Here is a 20,486-nt window from a genome sequence, read left to right as displayed (position 1 = left end):
TGTGGCTCTTGGTTTTAACACCATGATTATGGTGATCATAAAGTCAAAAAGGTCCCTGTTTAGTCCTTTTCCCACTGCAGAATGTGCTGGTTGATTCTAATATCCTGAGGAGTCCTCTCTTTGAATGCTGCATTCAAGTACAATATCTGAACATTCCCAATTGTCTAAAAGGCAAGACTTATTTGTTCCATTTTAAATCTTCCACAGTCCTACGTTTACCACAACTATGCTTAAAACTGAAATTTTTCCTTTTTCTGTCATAAACATTCAGCACTAAAGCCATGAAGTAGTTGCTATTTGGCATTTTCCAGTGAAGTGCAAGAAATAAAATAAGTTACGTCTTTATTGCTAAAGGATAGTAACAAGCAGAGTCACTTTTTTATACAGGGTTTACAAGGGCCATAATTCCTTCCTCTTGATGCCGAGCAGTTTCACCACACTGCAAAATATTGTACAGCAAATGGTCATTCTAGGAAGATGTGTTTAATATTCTAGAGTCTGAGGAGTCAGACCTCTCGTCATAGTCATCTTCTGTATAAATAGGTTGTTTTGACACAATTGGACATCCATCATCAGTGATTGGGATCCTAGGATCTTCTGATGGGCGTGGAGGGAGGACGGGAGAACTTCGGAAGACACTGGAAGAATTAGTGGAGAAAGGGCTGACGTACTGGGACCTCAGCTGGTACTGTTGCTGCAGCGTCATGGTGTTCCACAGAGTAACATCATTAGGTAAAAATGGACTAGACTGGTTTCTTGCCAAAGTGTTCCTCAACATCAGTGGATATCGGGGTGGCTGTGGAAATGGATGCTGTAGGGGGACAGCCAATGGATTTGGCACAACATTGCCAGTATCAGCTGAAAATCTCAGGGTGTCAGGGACTCTAAAAGCAGACCCTACAGACCACTTTGAGGAAGAAATGGGATAGGAACTCAGTGTGTGTTCAAAAAGGTGGCCATTTGATGGCAAAACCAGACCTTCCGATTCCGCAGAAGTTCTCTCTCCCCCAGCTATTGAGGACCTGCTGGACAGAAGGACCTCAACAGCACTCACCAGGTCACCTCCGCAGCCTTTCAGGATTAATTCAAGCACCGTGGGCTTTTGGTTGGGGAAGATTTTTTTTAACACTTCAAGGGGTGGCCGATTGGCTTTCAAGCCAAAAGGAAGAGAAACTGTCCCTGACGGACCTTCAATCAAGAGGTGGTTTTGCTCCGGTTGGTACTTGGGACTCTCGGGCCTGCTGTCGGTGCTCCCGCTGTTTTTCTGAATGGCATAACCACCTTCATCCACAGAAACAATTTCAGGGCTCTCAGGAGCAAAACTGTTCTTGGCCTTTGTCACATCTGGGGAACTCCTTTGGTCTGTGTCTTTGTCGCTGTAGGTCTCTGCACTGTCCGCTCCACTGGCATCACCCAATCGCTCTTCAGTCATGTCTGTAAAATAGAAGGTAATGGGGTTAAACTCTTGCAGTGAGCACAAGAAAACAGAGTTAACTTGCCTTATACAGTGCCAGCAGGTATACTTCATATTCCAGCAAGTACAACTCTCCCACACTACACACTATGTTTCTCTTAACATGATAGACTGTATGGGAAAAAAAATTGTACCAGATGTTGACAAACCACTGGTCTATCCAACCCAATACAGTTATACTCTCCATAATGCTACTTTCTTTAGTGATGATTCATTACAGTGCTCTTTCTTCCGGGGTGATTGACAGCCATTCTAACCAATGGGAGCAGTGCATTCTGGGCCAGTCAGCACCCATGTCCTACCTATTAGATAGACTATGGCTCCAATAGCATTGTTTCATTCAGTGCTCAACTTTCAGGGAATAGATCCTGGCCTAGGCTATTCTGTTGTACTTTCTAGTCTGACGGGCAGCAACTCTTCAAGTCTTTCTCAGATTTGTTCCCTTTCTCGGAATGCCAGGGATCATGCATATGAATTTGTTTTATAAACATCTGCATCCCAAGCTCCCCATGGAAGGCACTGAAGGCAGCTAACAACAAGAAAGTAAAAACAATATGAAAATAACAAAACTCCACACGCACACAAGCATGTGTCATGGTTCTGAGCTTTAGCCAGGATGTATGTACAAATTCTCTACGGAGTGGTAGAATTCATAGAAATCAAATATACCAGCCATGTTATCTTGTTAATTATCTTGTATAATTTATTCAGCTCCATGTCATGTGACAGAAACCTACGAAGGGGGACAAAGTCCCATTCCCTGATAATTAGAAATCCTATTTTGTCCCTGCCACAACTGCACTTCTGAAACTGTTCCAGAATAACCCACACATGTTAAAGTCTATCCTTGTAATAATAATGTCTAGAAACATTTAAACAAACAAACAAACAAAAACTAGGCTCTTAGTTCTGAGCCTATTTCTGTCCCAATCTTTATCAACACATGCATAGTATTTTGGAATGAATATGGCTTCGGGCACAACTCGAGCGCTAAAACTAAAGATCCAACTGTGTAGAATAGCTGTATCAACTAGCCCTAGGTCACCACTAGAAATGAAAATTAGGAAACTAGATTCTCCATTGATTATCTCCCATACCCATTATTGCTGTGTATCTTACCCTGCACCACAACACCCTTTCCTCAAATCAGAGTTTGGAAGTGCTCCGCTGTCTCATCTGAAACCTGAAGAAGCCATCCTATAATTCCCAAATAATCATTGACAAATGCATGCATTTTAAAAAAAAAACTACTGTCCTTATGGTTACACTGATGCCATAAGACTTTCAGCAGATTAGATTTCTGTTTCTTCAGTAGATCTAAATCAACCGAGATCCAGGAACTGCAGGTTTGGATCAAGATATCCATATGATTGAATCTTCTTTTATCATTGCTCACCAACGCAAACATTTTCATGACAAAACCACAGACAACCCAAGTTGACTTTGAGGCATGGAATTTTCTCCTGAGTGCCATCCCAGACATCCCTTCATTTAGACAAAAATGCAGGGCTTGTATCTTGATTATGATGTTGTTGTTGTTGTTGTTGTTGTTGTTGTTGTTGTTATTAACAGTATTTATATACCGCTTTTCAACTAAAAGTTCACAAAGCGGTTTACAGAGAAAAATCAAATAACTAAATGGCTCCCTGTCCCAAAAGGGCTCACAATCTAAAAAGATGCAAAAGAATACCAGCAGACAGCCACTAGAACAGACAGTGCTGGGGTGAGGTGGGCCAGTTACTCTCCCCCTGCTATAAAGAGGAGCACCCACTTGAAAAATGTTCTCAACAGCACTTCTTAATAACCAAACCAAGGGGTCACACAAAGAAACAAGATACCTGCCAAAACACGAACCTGTGTTAAAGCCACACAGAAGCTCCAACGGACTCATTTTGTACTTCTCTCAAGCTATTTAAACAGAAACTGATGTACATTCTGGTATTCTGTACACACATTAAACTGAAACATTCCTTAATGTCTGTAAAACAACAACATTGAACCTCAAGGGAAGAACATTAGGCTTAGAACAGTGTAGTTTTAATAAATGTTAAAAATCATGCAGATGTTCCCTATTTTTGAGGTTACGGATCCAATTTTATTATACGCTTCTGGAAGGAGCTGGGGGGAGTCAACAGAACAATCTACAATCCCTATGTGGTATTTAGAGGTGGGTTTTTCAGTGATAACAAAATAAAAACACATAGCACTACTTTCTGCACTTCTCACCAAGACCTGGAAAAAAAAATAAAACCATTCTCTAACACCTTTACATGCATGTGACTGCATCTGCTGACACTATACCACCTTCCTCATACAGTTTTGAAGCCATTATAATCTATAATTATAATTTATAAAAAGGCACTCTTGGAATAAAAACACATAACACCGCTTTCTGCAAGTCTAGCTTTGGAAAACACAGAAATCTGCGAAAAAATAAAACTGTTTTCATCCACTTCTAAGTACTGATATTTAAAGTGGAAAAAATAAACTTTTGTAAATTAGGTAACTGTATTTAAAAATTAGATACCCATGCTCATTCACTTGAACAAAATTCATAAGGATGGTAAAAGAATCATCTTTATTAGAAAACCCAGTAATTCAGAATGCATTATACGAGCTTCAATTATACGAGCTTCAACGTACAAGCTTCAGTGTTACACAGAACTCATCTTAAAGCTGGATATTCAAGAAAAATATTGTAATGGAAATGTACAAGTTTAAGATGGGAAATGAGAAAATTCTTATAAACTTAACTAAGACCATGCCATAGCATAGGAGATATTTGCAATCATTCATATGTAACTCTGCTGTCTTTACAGCAGAGCTATAGAGAAATTTGTTATATATACCTCATGCTATAGTGCAAGGTTTTCTTAGGGTGCAATCCTAACCCCTTATGTCAGTGTTCTCCAGCACTGACATAAGGGCAGTGAAGCTCTGAGGTAAGGGAACAAACATTCCCTTACTTTGAGGAGGCCTCCGTGAGTGACACCCAACTGCAGGATGCAGCACCGCTATGCCAGTGCTGGAAAGCACTGACATAAGAGGTTAGGATTGCACCCTTAGTTAATTAGTTATCAAAACTAAAAGGTATCAAAAGTTTTGGATCACATCTGACTTCGCTGAGAAATCATGTTGATTAAAGTGTGTGTGGCAACTGTTTGCACCTGGATTCCACATATGAAATTACCAGAGTCACCCACCTCAATTTTTATAATTCCTAAATGTGAGCAAGTGGGAAATGAAGCAACACATATTATGACCAAGCTCGTTCTAGGAAATGCCTGAAAAAGGCATGCTGAACATAGCTCCAGTCCCACAAACAGTTTCCCCAATATCAGAGTAGGAGCACCTCTTTTGAACCATTTTTGCCCAACATTGCATACACACAACAGGGATCAAATGTGTACATCTGCGGGCTAGGCAAAAATGGATTAACTAGCACAAATTTCTGGTGTAGTTAGATCCCTATAATAATATGCTACTCAAATTAAATAACTTATGAGCAGAGGTGTTTGTTTCCATTGAGTAAGATAAGATTACAGCTTAAGGGCACAATCCTAACCAGGTCTACTCAGAAGTAAGTCCTATTTTGTTCAGTGGGGCTTACTCTTGGGAAAGTGTGGTTAGGACTGCAGCCTAAGGGCCCAATCTTATCCCATTTTCCAGTGCCGGTGCTGCTGTGCCAATGGGGTATGCATTGCTTCCTGTGTTGGGGAGACCATCACAGGCCTCCTCAAGGTATGGGAACATTTGTTCCCTTACCTCAGGGCTGCACTGCACCTCAGGTGTCTGCACCAGTGCTGGAAAATTGGATAGGATTGGGCCCTAAGTCTTACTGGACACAATGGGCTTCCTTCGGAGTAAACACCATTTTCAAACACCTCTACTTATGAGCATCTTAAAATGTGCATCCCATTATGTACAATAAAAGTCCCATAGTGGTCAATGGGGCTTACTCTCAGGAAAGTGTGGGTAGGATTGCAGCCTGTGAGCACAAGCCTATGCATGCCTACTCTGAAGTAAGTCCCATAATGGTCAATGGGATGCTCATTTTAAGATGCTCATAAGTAGAGATAAAAATGTGCAATTTTTATTTTGCCAATTCAAGGTTATTTGCAACTGAGATGTAAAATAAAACATATTATTTTCAGTGGAGTGATAACTATTTTCATTTATTGATCCCCTGCTCTTAAGAAAAATTTGAGCTGCCTGTCATACTCTCTGACACAGTGTACACTAGTGAGTCAACCAAGGAGATGGAGTGATTTTGACTGAATAAAAATCTGAATTTATCTCAATGACAACAAACACCAATTTGCACCACCTGTGTCTTTTCTGATAAACAGACCACTTGTAGCCTTTGTCGTTGTCATCCACTCTTCAAGACACCACATATTTCCATTCTGACATCACCATGTCCTAGTTCGGTTTATCATGCAGACTCATTTATAATCTTGGCATCATCCTGTGATCCACAGCCCTTGCTATGGGTCAGGACGATGCTGTGCCTTGATGGACCTAAGTGCTTATATTGGATTCCCTGGGGAGCTGAAAACAGTCAACAAGACCCGCTCTCTTTCGGAGAAGCACCAGCCTAGGCTGAGGAAGTGCTCTGAGCCACTGGCACATTTGATGGATGGAGATTTACTCCTTCCCTCCCCTCAAGCTGTTCAGCACAAAGTGCTGACTGGATGGCAGGGAAGAATTTCTCATCAATGCTCTTTGATTGTATTTTGCAAACAAAATGCCTGTTGCCTGGTAACATTTCACTTGAGCCTGACCTTCCCCAAAAGTTATTGCTATCAGATTCGATTTACACTGTCCTCCTGTGATTACTGTAATCTTTTAAAGTAGGAACTTCATATATCAGTGGGGGGAAAAAGTGTGCAAGTCAATAGTGCTTCTATCCATCAGATTTATACGCTTCCTACAGTCAGAAGAAGAGTTGGTTTCTGCTTCACAAGGGTGGGTTTTCTGGCCTTTTTCCTCTCCCTGCAGCAAAACCTCTGTGCCTCTGGTCTGTAAACAGCAGCACCTTTACCCAACAGATGCAGAGGCCAACGCAGCCCTCCAGAGTTTTATGAGAAACACTCAGCAAGTTAAGATGGTGAATCCTATCAGATGGCTTGGGTCCTGCTACTGGAGATCAGGGAAACCTTGGTGGCTGAAGCAGAATGTGTTGGAGAATGGAAGCAAAGAGAGTGGTTTTCAGGACTAAATCAGGCAAGGGAATTGGCAGAAAACTAGCCAACTAACAGCCCATTTCTGAGCTCTTTACCTGGGTGTCATAAACATGCCACAAGGCATGTCTGCAGCACCTGGAGAGGAGGGGCCGCTGGTGCTGAGCCCCATCTCTGCTCAGAGGGCCGGCTGGCACTCCAGCAGCACCAATCAGTCTGTAAGTAGTATGAGGCAGGGGAGAGCGGGGCAGGGGGAGGAATTGGCTTGAGAAGACCTACTGTGGTGCTTGGGGCTTTCCCCAAGGGAATGGACCCTTCTGTACCCAGGAGACATCTACTGCCTGCTGTGGGCTTACAGGATACAGCGGTAGCTGCTTTGGCACCACTGCATTGGGCAGTGGCACCTTCAGGATTGGGCTGCCCCAGCAAGATCCTATGCACGTCTACTCAAAAGTAGGTCCCATTCTGTTCTACGGGCCTCCTCCCATGAAATTGTGCATAGGATTGCATCAGCCAGTAGGACTTACAAGCAATGGGTGTGATCCAGTCACAGTCATGCATGTTTAAGTCTCTATTATTTCAGGAGGAGAATTAAGCACCTGCTAAAGATTTCTCCCACGGAAATCATATTTAACAGTGTTCATCTCTAGTGGCCAATCTGATTCAGGTGACAGTCCTAATGAGGTCAATTAGGAAAGGAAGAGTTTCTTTAATCTGTGGAGCATAATAATGATTACTCAGAGTAAATTAAAATAAATTTTCCCTGAAGTGCTAGACATACAGTACAAATGAGCTGAAGTATAATGCTTTGATTTTAGCAGCTGTTTACATGACTTCTCACTAATTACCACTAATTACATTTCTCCAGGGACATGTCTGGTCTAAATAATTTATCAGGGAACAGGCTGTAACTCAGTGGTAGGGCACAAGTTTGGCATGCAGAAGGTCCTCAGTTAAATCTCTGACATCTCCAAGTAGGAGACAGAAGAAAAATCCCTTCTGAGATCCTGAAGAGTAGCTGCTAGTCTGTGATGAGCATACTGACCTAAATGGCCCCACAGTCTGACTCAGCAGGCAAGTTCCCATAATCCAATCTGGTTTACTGATCCAAGCATTTATCCACTGGGAATGGAAATCAATTAGATGTATTTCCAAAGGGTGAATTTTTTATCTTTTTTCACACACACTTATTGTACTAGTTTTATAAATGAATTTAGGACCAGGATCCTGCATAGCAGTGGTGTAGCTAGCAAAGGGCAGGGGGGATGGTCCGCCCTAGGTGCCAGCCTGGGGGGGGTGACACCACAAGTGATCAAAATCGCTAACATTTCAGTGGTTAGGAATAATACCATCATGCTATATACCGTTGGATGTGGAATTTACAGCAGAATGCAATTTAAAAAACCAGAGTGAAATACAGTATCTTCTTTATATCAAATGTTATGGCCAAAAAAAGCAGAAAATGAAAAATGTATAGAGCCCTATGGAAAATGAATCTGGGGCATATAATGGGTTTACTCCCGAGTAGGCAAACTTGCCTTAGTCCTTCAGAAAGGGTAGGCCAAGAGGTATCCAATGACACCAGAATGGTCCTGATTCAATGAATGCAGCCACCCAAAAACACCCAGGAAGGAGATCCCTCCTTCCAAGCTCATGAGCCCTATGGAAAGCAAAACTAAGCCACATGGACGTGTTTACTTGCAGGTCCTGGACACATTGTCATTCTAAAAAGTGGGTCCCTGTGCTAAAAGTTTGAGAACCACTAACTTAACTCAAAATGAACCAATGAGATATCCCGGGGGGGGGCCTGACATCCTAGTGACCAAAGTTGTGGAAATCGTGGCTATTAGGAATAATATCATCACGTTATATACCAGGGGTGTCCAAAAAGGCATATATACCAAAAAGGCCCGGGGGCCTCCAGAAGCTTTTTATCCAGCCCTCAGGCTCTCAGCTGCTGAGGTGTTACAGCTGAAATGGGAGCCCACTTGAAAATTGGGCTTTCCCAAATCTTGAAATATGATCAAGATTTGCGTATTTTCTCTTCCGTCATTTGCAATTAATGAGTTTCTATATGAGAACAAGGTCTGGCTTTTGGCCATTAGCTGCTTAATGATGTCACTTTCGGCTTTATGACATCACTTCCAGCCCTCAGCAGGAGCCCTGAATGCTAACTTTGGCCCTCTGTATGAATTGAGTTTGACACCCCTGTTATATACCATTTGATGCAGAATTTTATCCATTGCTTATGGGCAAGTATTCACAGCATTTATATTCTAACCATTATTGCTATTCATTTTATGTCATGACTATTACTATCACTCAGTCTCTCCTACCTCACAGGGTTGTTGTGAGGACAAAATAAGGGGAGGAACCATCTACACCAGGGGTGCTCAATAGGTGGATCGCGATCTACCGGTAGATCGCGAGGCAAAATGAGTAGATCGCGGAGCCCTGTCTCTCCAAACTGTTAATATGTCAGTCTAGTGACTAGATGAAACTGACATATTTAGCTGACACTAAACTGACACTGAAACTGACACTTTAGCTGCTCTTCAGGCATGCAGCAACAAAACTGACGAAACTGACTAGACTCCAGCAGGGGCTCCATACATTAAACGGGGTGTCTGTCAGACGCTTCCTTCCTCCCTGGTAGATCTCAAGGCCTTGCTGGGTTTCAAAGTAGCTCTCAAGCCAAAAAAGTGTGAGCACCCCTGATCTACACCACCCTGAGCTGCTTAGAGGAAGGGTGGTATAAAAATGGCTGAAATCAATCAAAATTAATTAATTAATCAACTAATTAATTGTTAACCATTGATTGATTGATTGACTGCATTAATTAAGTTCCAAATCACAACATTCTTTTACATTCCACTTATCTCATTTAAAGCCATTTCTGCCCAATGTTGCATATGCAACAGGAACCAAATGTGTACACCTGTGGCCCAGGCAAAAATGGGTTAAGGCTCAAGTTTAAATTCCACCCCCACCATCCACAGGTATGGAATGAATTCTTAAAGCTGCATCTCCCTTTTAAGAGGGTGATGTCCCTACACTCATCCATCTATGGAAGGGTAACCTGCTGCAATTAATGAATTGCTCCTGCTTCTGCTGTTAAAAATGGTCCCAAAAATTGTTAGTAACTGCAAAAAAAGAAGAGTCTGGGGCTCCCCTCACAGAAGGAAGGAAGCCTATGAACTCATGGCCTCAGCACAGGATTTAGAAGCTGTGGAGAGTAGGACTGCTGACCATGTGTAGTGGGAGAGAAGACATGCCCAAGTAAAGAGTATGTATGCCTTATGCTTGGGGTTTGGGGTATGGAGATTTATAGCCTACAGTTTTAGAAACACAGAGACAGGGGTTGCCATCCTTTGGAAACATTTGCCTCTGGAGAGAGCAGTCTAAGCACAACGCCTCCTGCCACCAGTTGGCAATTAGGTCACTAATACAAACTTCCCACCCAGGTCAAATGGCAAAGGCACAGTGGTAGCTTGAGAGAAAAACACTTTCTACATACTCAGAGTACTTTCCTTTTATACATACTACAGTATAGCATTTCTCCAAGCACTCTTGTCCATTTGTTGGTTTTTTTCCCCCCAGAAATCTAACATTTGGGAAAAAGTTTGCCTCCTCCAATGCACTCACCACCCATTATAAACTTTTTTTTAAATGTTGCCATTGGTTTGGTCCTAATTGCTACCTCATTATTCCTTAACCAAACCTTTGTGCCCTAGTTAATGTCTAAGAAAGGAAAATGCCACCAAAGCATTTAAGACATATTTGTCTCCCAAGTTTATGTAAGTTTACTCCAAAGTAAGACTCACTGAGTACATAACTAACTCAAAGAGGGAGCTCTGTTGCACACTTCAACCCACAACAATTCTGGCTGCAATCAAAATGCTTCCAGAGGTGGCAAACAGGAGGAGAAGCCCTCCTCTTTGACTTCAGGTCAAAGGTGGGAACAGAATTCCAAAGGGTATCATCATGGAATGGGTTGCTTGCTCAACGGTAATGTATGTAGTATGCAAGGCTATCCAGAGTTTGGTATGCTTAAATTGATTCACAAATATATAATTTTATTAATAAATTATAATTTATAAATTTTATATATATCAAGATTATATATATATCAAGATCGTTACAATTAAAATTATATATATATATAATTATATAATAATATATAATATATATAATTATTATTATTACTCCCATATATATACATATACATATACACACACACACACAATTTTAATTGTAACAAGCTTTAAGTCCTTTTAATATGGACACAAAATGTCATAAGTGCACAAGGTTCAGGACTGATTCACAACATTCTGGCTCCCAAAACTAGTCCTTCCAAACAGGCTCAGTGGCTGAAGTTGTGGTTTGCTTGGATTTTTCCCTTGGCCTTGAACCTGTAGAGGGAGGAGTATCTACAAGTCCAATCCAGTCATGCAACTTTCGCCCAAGTTTTCCTGTGAACAAAGCTTCAGTAAGGCTAATATTCATTTAAAAAACACAGGCTGATTTGGAGCTGGGTCCATTGATTTCAGTGGATTTATTTTCAAGAAGGATTGCGGCCTTCCTGGTCTGCAACAGATTCGTAAATCCATCTCCCCTCCTTACTCAGCAACCCAAAAGTGCCCAGATCCACAGCCAAGGTGCAAGGAAGGCCATTGCCAGGAGTACATCAGACCTTTCATGCAAATCCAGCTGCACTAGCCCTTTGAGAGGATTGCATCTAAGAAAAAGTGGAGACCCTGCTTCGTCTGCCAGGAGCAAACAAGACAGGGGGGAACAGAGGGGCAGAGCATTTTCAAGGGAGCACATCCGAGTCAGACAAGGGAAGAGAGGCTCCCCTAGAACTTTCCCACCACAGTCCACCTAGGTAGATGCCGTGAATGTCACCACCAAGGAAAAACTGACTTCTGCTGTGCCCAACTCCACACCCACACACCACCAATTTTACTTGGGAAATTACAACCTATTGCATCCCCGCTGATTCCAGAGAAACTCCCATTCATTCAGCACTACTTCTGCAGAACGACTTGGTGTTAGAAAGAGGCTGCATTTCAAGCCAGAGGCTTCCACTCCAGGCAGCTCCAAAGGCGCGGACTTCTTAGAAAACCAATGCTGAGGACGGAGGCATGACTTGGCTTCAACAAGGGGCGCCCAAGCTGCCTGCCAGCTAGAGGTGCTTGAAGACGCTGCGATTTCTTTTACTCAGAAGGAACCGAGTTGTGTTTAGTACATGACTTGGGCCAGGATCCAATCTTAGGTGCTATCCTACGCACACTTTCCTGGGAGTAAGCCTCACTGAACACCATAGGACTTACTTCTGAGTAGACACGTATAGGATTGTGCTGTTACTCACTGGAGACACGACGGAGTAGCAGGCAGGGTGGCGTATGCCCGCCCGCGCTCTTGCAGAGGACCTCGCTCGCTCCGAAGCAGACCCGGGTGGACTTGGTGGCCACGGATCTCCGAAGAAGGGCCGCTGCTCGTCTGGGCAATCCGAATTAACGCAGAATCAAAGACGGCGACCCGCTCGCTGGCCGGCCTGGGGCTGCAGTCCTATCCACACTTACCTGGGCGTAAGACCCACTGACTATAATAGGACTTACATGGGCGTAGGATGACATGCATAGAATGAGTCTCAGGAGCTTCCAGCCAGCTCAGCAACGCCCGAGCAAAACCTCCCCACCGCACTTCGGCTCAACTCCCGCTGGACTTCAGGCCCTGCAGGACGCCGCTTCCTGCCTCCCAGCCCACAAGCGCCACGTTCCCACCGGGCACAGATTTCTTTCAACGCTCGCCCTGCGAGGATGGCCCCTCCAGCCTCTTCTCGCCGAACTGCTCGCTCCAGGAGCTCCAGATACCGCCCTCCCTTCCCCAGCAGCAGGACTGGGCAGATTCCGCTTGGGGTGGGGCCCGACTGCAAAGCGACACCTTCGAGGTCCCGTCCCCCCCATTACCGAGAGGCTGCGGGGAGCAAAAGCGTCCCCTCGCCACGACCCTCTGCAAGGCAGACGAAGAAGCCTGCGCCTTTTGTGCCCTTTTCTCGGGCAATGAAGTCTTAGGCTGCAATCCTCTCCACACTGGCCTGGGAGTAGGTCCTATTGACTAGCATGCGACTTACTTCTGAGTAGATATGCATAGGCTGTTAGCCTCCGGACACGCCTCACCAGGGCTGTCTGAGGCTGCAATCCTAGCCACATTTTCCTGGAAGTAAATCTCATTGACTAGAATGGGACTTACTTCTGAATAGGTATGCCTAGGCTTGGGCTCCAACTTCTTCTCTCTTGGCTATGGCTTGGAGACAGAGCAAAATAATTCGGACTGTTACCAAATTAGTTGCAAAAAAAAATCCCGAATCTCCTGGAACAATGAAGAAGGTCCTGGGGTTAAAATTCGTTTTCGCCGGAAAGCCGGGGGATTATTTTCAAGTTCTGCACTTCCACTGAACTGGAGTGGGATGACTGGGACCTGGAAAGCCCTGTCTGTCCTAAAAACTGGGAAGGGGGGAACCCGATCCAATTGTGCAGCCCGCCAGGGTGACCAGATATAAGAGGATGAGGCCCCCCAAAATGCAGGACACCCAAGAAAAATGTAGAACAGGAAAAAATAAAAGCTAAAAACACTCGTCTATTGATTTCATGGGGTTAATTTAATTTAATAAGTCATTTAGATTACTTATTTAAAAGTATATTACATATAATTTACTTAAAGATTACTTAAATTAAAAAGTATATTACATAAGTTATTACATGTAATTTATTAATTCCAAGAAGGCTCTGCACTGCCTGCTCACAGGGCAAAGGAGGACATTTCAGTTCTTTTCCAGGACACGAGGTTAAAAAGAGGAAGAAAAAGAGTTTTCTTCCAAAGAAGGCTGAATGGATCTCACACTGTCAAACTTTTTCCTCCCTGGTCTGATTTCCTCCAAACTATTAGAGGCCAACACAGGCTTGCAGCGCTGGTGGTGTGGCTGGAATAAGGGGGGGGGGGAGGAGAGAAAGAGAAGCAGATTCAAAATCAGCCAAGCAAGTTTTATTTTAGGGCGCCCTCCCCTGAAATTCACCCATTCGAAGTTATCACCTGGGAAGCGACATCAAGCACCTCCCCAGTAAATAGAATGGACTCTAATCCCCCCCTTTTTTCACCGCTCCTTGTCCAGTCCAGCTGCTTCGCTCTCCTAGATCGCAGCAGGACTCCCTGCAGTCATTGGTGGCCACGATCCCGCGGAGACCGAAACACGTCCTTATGCCAGTGTGCAGGCGGACAGCTGCGAGGGCTAGTTAAGCCGAAGAGCGGGGGGGGGGGGAGAAAGCGTTTCACCGTCCTGATCAGATTGGCAGGGCAAGTTAGGACCGAGATGCTCCCTCCGAACTCCTGGGCGGCCCCTGGGATGCTCCCGCGGCCGGGGTTGCAAACCAAGACCACAGAATGGCACTTTCTCTCCTGCTTTCACTGCCTAGCAAGCCATCGTCGGGGGCTTTACTCCAACACCCTTTCCGCTGCCATCGCGGATTAAGGCTGCCATCCTATGCACACTTACCTGGGAGTAAGCCCCATTGAGTATAACTGGGCTTACTTCTGAGTAGACATGCCTAAAAGTGGTGAAGACCAGACGTGATTGTGAGGAGCTCCAGAAGGATCTCTCCAAACTGGCAGAATGGGCAGCAAAATGGCAGGTGCGTTTCAATGTCAGTAAGTGTAAAGTCATGCACATTGGAGCAAAAAATCAAAACTTTAGATATAGGCTGATGGGTTCTGAGCTGTCTGTGACAGATCAGGAGAGAGATCTAGGGGTGGTGGTGGACAGGTCGATGAAAGTGTCGACCCAATGTGCGGCGGCAGTGAAGAAGGCATATTCTATGCTTGGGATCATTAGAAAAGGTATTGAGAACAAAATGGCTAATATTATAATGCCGTTGTACAAATCGATGGTAAGGCCACACCTGGAGTATTGTATCCAGTTCTGGTCGCCACATCTTAAAAAGGACATAGTGGAAATGGAAAAGGTGCAAAAGAGAGCAACTAAGATGATTACTGGGCTGGGGCACCTTCCTTATGAGGAAAGGCTATGGAATTTGGGCCTCTTCAGCCGAGAAAAGAGATGCCTGAGGGGGGACATGATTGAGACATACAAAATTATGTATGGGAAGGATAAAGTGGATAGCGAGATCTCTTTACACTCTCACATAACACCAGAACCAGGGGACAGCCACTAAAATTGAGTGTTGGGAGGGTTAGGACAGACAAAAGAAAATATTTCTTTACTCAGCGTGTGGTTGGTCTGTGGAACTCCTTGCCGCAGGATGTGGTGGCGGCATCTGGCCTGGATGCCTTTAAAAGGGGATTGGACAAGTTTCTGGAGGAAAAATCCATTACGGGGTACAAGCCATGATGCGTATGTGCGACCTCCTGATTTTAGAAATGGGTTATGTCAGAATGCCAGATGCAAGGGAGGGCACCAGGATGAGGTCTCTTGTTATCTGGTGTGCTCCCTGGGGCATTTGGTGGGCCGCTGTGAGATACAGGAAGCTGGACTAGATGGGCCTATGGCCTGATCCAGTGGGGCTGTAGAGTAGGCTATAAGTCGCGGATCTCCAGCAACCACCTTGAACAAGACTGTCCTGTACCCCGCGGGGCTGTAGGGTCACATGAGTGTCACCATGGTGGCTGCTTTCGAGAGCTCGGGGACTTGGGGGCCCAATTCTTGCTTGGGTTTCCTGTTCCACGCAAATTCATGCAACGGAAACATCTCGTTTTCCAAGCCCTCTCCGGCTGCTAACTGAAAAAGGGGGAACTTCAGTGATTCCTTCGCACACCAGGCTCCTAAACACATTCACTTCAAAGGAAGGCCCCACGGAGCCCCATTCGCTGCATCGGGACTCGGAGCCACGGACAGCCCCGGCTCCTTTTTGCCTAAAATCGGGCTGCAACCCTACAAACTTACCTCGAAGTAGTCCCATTGAACTCAATTGACTTACTTCTGAGCAAGAATCTCCCTCTCTCTCTTAGCCTTGAAAGATCACCGATTAGATATTGCGGAGAAATGAAGATTGAGGTGCGGACTACTCCTTACCCCGGAATAATCCGTCTCCTCACGACATCTTCATCTTGATCACTAAGCAAAACACGGGTCTTTGTGCTCATCAAGAGGGGGACTCTGGGCGGGCCAGGAATTCAAAGGGTGTTAACTACAGCACAATCCTATACATGTTCTGGAAGGAAGGCAGGAAGGAAGGAAGGAAGTCCTATTTTGTTCAGTGGCACTTACTGCCAGGATTAGTATTAGGATTAGGATTGCAGCCTAACAACCCAATCCTATGCACACTTTCCTGGGAGTAAGCCCCACTGACCCTAATGGGACTTACTTCTGAGTAGACGTGCATAGGATTGGGTTCTTAATCGGCATTCAGAGCTGGTGAGTTTCTCCCCTGGAGACTGAGAGCGCAGCAGGTCTGAGGACCCTTGGGTGCCAGGGAACTGGCTGCAAGCACGTGTCAGAAGCTCCAAGGAAGAGTCGGTTGCTGCTCCTTTCTGTCCTGGAAGTTAAAGAGTTTGGGGTTTGGTTTTCAAGCAATCCTTCCCATTTCTTGGGCAGACAGCAGAGGAGGCCTCATGTGGCTTGTGGCGTGTCGGCAGCTAAATGAAAACCACAGGCACCTCTGAACGCTAACGTTACTGCCCGCGATGCCGACCAAATAGAAGCAACAACACACAGCGAGGTGGAACCCAAAAGTGTCCCGGCATCAGGGACACAAAGCTCGCACTTCCATCCGAGTCATTGGGTTGCCTCCCCCAGAATTGCTCTCACTGACCCCACCTGGCATTTCTTGCTCTGGACTGGAGGATACCAGCACAAGAAACCCAAACCAAACCTTCCCCCCCCCCCCCAAAAAAATATAATTGTGTGTTGCGCTTTCAACAGCTGCTCCTTGCCTCCAGCTTCAGGTCTCAGGCTGCAATCCTAGCCACACTTTCCTGGGAGTAAGTCCCATTGAACTCAGTGGCAGGGCCTAGGAGGGGGTGGTAATTTGTATCCGGGCCCTGGGTCAGAAAGGAGACCCAGAAAATTCCTGGCATTTTCCTATCTCACCTGCGCATGATGTTGGGGACACAACCATGGGCATGCAGTGGCAACTCCTGCTACGCACTGGGTCCAGGAATGCATCCATGACCCTCCTTAACACAGTGTCAAATCAAGGAAACTGTCCTGCTGCAGTAACTCTTTGGCTTGTGGATCCAATAGCCATGAAAGAGTGCACAAGAGATCAGGGACACAGCAGAGGGGCTACAGCCACTGCAGAAGTTCATTTTGGTGCACACAGCACACAGTCCATTCTAGTGTGAGCCTAAGTAAGATGAGGTTAAGTTTCTGCAATGGATTTTCTGTATTTCAAAGATTTCAGAGAGACTTAGGAGTGTGTTTGGTTTTCCATACTATTTCATCTAGCTGCCAGCGCTGCATGGTCAGGTAGGCCTGGGCTCCGCATCAAGAAGCCTGGTAGACCTGGGCTCCAAAGACTATTCTGGCTGTCAGCACCCTCTCCCTGCCTAGTTTTGCCCCCTGTTCTACCCGTTCCCATTGCCCCCTCCTCCTTTGGGAAGGGGCCCAAAAGAAACTTTGTACCCCCTGATAAAATTCCTCTCAGAAGCCCTGCTCAGTGGAACTTGCTTCTGAGTAGACATGCATAGGATTGAGCTGTCAATCTGCTCTGACGTCCCAGGACTTGTTCTCCCGTGAGGGTCTTGGACATTTTGGCCAATGCCCTCTCAAGTTGTTTTTTTTCCTGCAAATTACCTTGGCTTGCAATAATGCAAACTACGCCTCCTTTGCCCCCCCCCCCCAAGATAACCTATGACAGACATGGGGGAGGGAGTGAAGTAACCCTAAGGAGGCCCTAACCGTTTCCTAAAACTGGGGAAGAAATGCCCCCAGTTGTGGTCAACACACACACAGGCTGCTGCCTGTCTTCTGCCCCAGCAGACTGGCATCTGCTGCCAGGGACAGCCACGTCCTCTCTGGGGCTTCTGGAGGGATTTGAGTTCCTTGATCCTTCCAGTACCTTTGGAGAGTGATCATCTAACCGAATTACAGGATCAGGCCCAGACTCCGCGTGTTGGAGCTCAAGCCCTCTGACTTCAAGCAAGTCAGCGTCGGACTGCAGGCTCTTAAGCCCTTATACGTCACCCTACCTGGATGGTGGGCAGGATTGCAGCAAAGCCCCCCCCCCCCAGCATGTGTTAATGCTGGTTTTGGAGGATCCGGATTTCTAGAAGAAAAGGCGACGTGGCTGGAGCGACCCACTGACTCCTTCGGGAAAGGGAAGGATTTGGAGCCCAAGGAAGGTCCCACCTGGAGGCCCGACGAGGACTGGACGGGGATCTGTTGGCAGGGGAAAGGCAGGGCAGGTCTGGCCGCTGCCCCATTTCCCCCCTCGGTTGAAGGCAAGTGGCGAGGGTCCTGGGTGCCATCTCTCGACGTGTCCTGCAAAGGCTACCCCCTCCGGGAGGGAGTCAGGCTGCAATCCTATCCTCACTTTCCTGGGAGTAAGCCCCATTGACCATCATGGGACCGTCTCCTGAGTACACATGCCTAGGACTGGGCTCTCATTTGGCTCAGCCTTCGCGGAGATGTTGGAGCCACGCTGGATGCCAGCGAACTCCAGCGGGACAGAGGTTTCCAAGTCAGGCTCCTCTACGCCTCTTCGGAAGGAAGCCTCTGCCCGCCTCGGGAGAAGGGAGCGCACCAGATGCCAGCCGGGAGGCTATCAGGGCAGAAGCCGAGGGAGGAGGAGGAGGGCAAGACAGAACCCCTCGCCCGTTTCAAAGGGAGGTTGGGGGGCTTTCCCTTGCAGTCCCACAGCCCATCCTAGCCACACTTTCCTGGGATTAAGCCCCATTGACTCTAATGGGACTTCTGAGTAGACAGGCATAGGCTTGGGCTACCAGCTCGCCAAGACCTCCCACCTGTCAGGTCAGCCCTGAGGGGCTTAGATAGACCAGGAACTCTGCTGGCCCCAGCCGCGGTTCCCAGGTGCCTTGGGAACCCGGACAGGTCTGCTCCCCCCGCCGTCGTCTCGGATGATCGGAGCCCTTGTTCCCCAAATAACCCGAAGTCTGAGTCTCCCCCCCCCTTGCGCTTTGGAGTTTCTGGTTCTCCAACGCCCCAGTCCTATCCACATTTACCTGGGAGAAAACCCCACTAATGGGTCTTACTTCTGAGTAGACATACATAGGATTGGGCTCCAAGTCCCTTAAACATCTCCAGAAGCGGACGGAAACGCTTCGCCCAGAAAATCCCTCCCGCTCCCCGCCACCTCTTTCCTTCCCCAGTGGCTGGTGAGTACCAGTGGTCCCATCGACCGCGACCAACCGTAGCACGTCACTCGACCCAAGGCAGCCAAGTGAGGCGCGACTTAGACCCCAATCCTACGCGTGTCTATTCAGAAGTAAGTCCCATTATAGTCAAAGGGGCTTGCTTGGGGCACTTAGGCTACAATACGAGCCACACTTTCCTGAAAGTAAGCCCTACTGACTATAATGGGGCTTAGACAAGCATAGGCTTGGGCTCTGAGCCCACTTGTGGCTTTCAACGCGGGCTGCTCGGGCGGCCAGCGCAGGGGCTTTCAACGCGGGCGGACTCCGCCCCGACGGAGCGCTTCGTACACTTAGAGTTCCTCGCGAGTAAGATCAGGGTTGCGCCCCACGGAATTCACTTCCAAGTCAAGCTCCGGAATGCGGGCAGCACCTCGCACAGCCAGAGACACCCGGGCGGGCTCAAAGCGGCACCTCCAACCCGAAGGCGACCCCCCACCCCACTCCCGCAGCGCGGGAGCTGCCCCTTTGCCTCCGAGGGTGCACTCTGCACATGCTCAGGGGCACCGTCGCCTGGATCTCGTGCCGGGACCGACGGCTTTCCTGCACACACACCCCCTGGCCCCCTCTCCACTCCCACGGACGCAGCCCCCCCAGCCCCCTACCTGCTTTGGGTAGCTGCGAGGACAGGGCTGCTGCGGACGGCTGCTCGGACGGCCAGCGCAGGGCGGCGGCGGCGGCCAGCTCCAGCGGGGGCCGGTGGGGAGCGCCGCCGGGGGGCTCGGCGGGGGCGGCGGGGGCGGGCAGGGGGCGCAGGGAGTCCGGGAGGAGGCTCTCGAGGCTCTCGTTGGCCTGCTGCCGGCGGAGGGCCACCTGGGCGGCCATGACGCGCTGGCGCTCGATGATGAGGATGCACTTCTCGCAGGTGCAGTCCTTGAAGCGGCAGTAGCGCTTGTGGCCCTTCAGCCACGACAGCACCCCGTGGTTGCGGCAGCGCGCGCACTTGGGCGTCCGCTGCAGGGGTGCCCGGGCCGGCTGCGCCACCGCGCCCCCCATGTACAGGTACGGGGGGCCGTAGCCGTTCATGGCGCCCCCGGGCCTCTGCAGCCCACCAGCCGCAGGGCTCCGCGCGCCTCCCCGCCCCGGCGCGAGTGCCGCTCGCCCGCGCCGCCCGCCCGGTCCCGCCTCTCCCGCGGCCACGCTCCGCCCCTGCCCTGGAGGAGGAGCAGGAGGAGGAGAAGCCGCCCTGCCGCCTCTTCCCGCCCGCCCCTCTCGTCTGGGAGGGCGTCCCTCGGGAGCAGTGGCGTAGCCAGAGGGGGGTCAAAGCACTAAGTCTTGCAGGGAGCCTCTCCCTCAGAGTCATGCCAGACGGGGGGAGCAAAACGAAGGCGAATGCCTGGAACGGCTCCGAAGGGGGGGCCCCTTGCACGCTGTGGTGAGGTTCCCTGCAAAACTTAGGCTGCAATCCTATCCACACTTTCCTGGGAGTAAGCCCCATTGAT

At 47.7% G+C, this 20,486-nt stretch overlaps 1 protein-coding gene across 1 annotated transcript; it reads right to left on the bottom strand.

The window, feature by feature from the left end:
* Nucleotides 1-469: 469 nt before the first annotated feature.
* Nucleotides 470-20,070, bottom strand: DMRT3 (doublesex and mab-3 related transcription factor 3). The gene is made up of 2 exons (XM_066614448.1): nt 19,650-20,070; nt 470-1,434 (listed from the first exon to the last, which is right to left on the bottom strand). Exons 1-2 carry the CDS (start codon nt 20,068-20,070, stop codon nt 470-472), a joined length of 1,386 nt encoding a protein of 461 aa, XP_066470545.1.
* Nucleotides 20,071-20,486: the final 416 nt, after the last annotated feature.

This window comes from Tiliqua scincoides, chromosome 2 (assembly GCF_035046505.1).
Source record: "Tiliqua scincoides isolate rTilSci1 chromosome 2, rTilSci1.hap2, whole genome shotgun sequence".
NCBI lineage: Eukaryota > Metazoa > Chordata > Lepidosauria > Squamata > Scincidae > Tiliqua > Tiliqua scincoides.
Note: the sequence above shows the minus strand (reverse complement) of the source record. Positions and strands in the feature narration are given on the sequence as shown.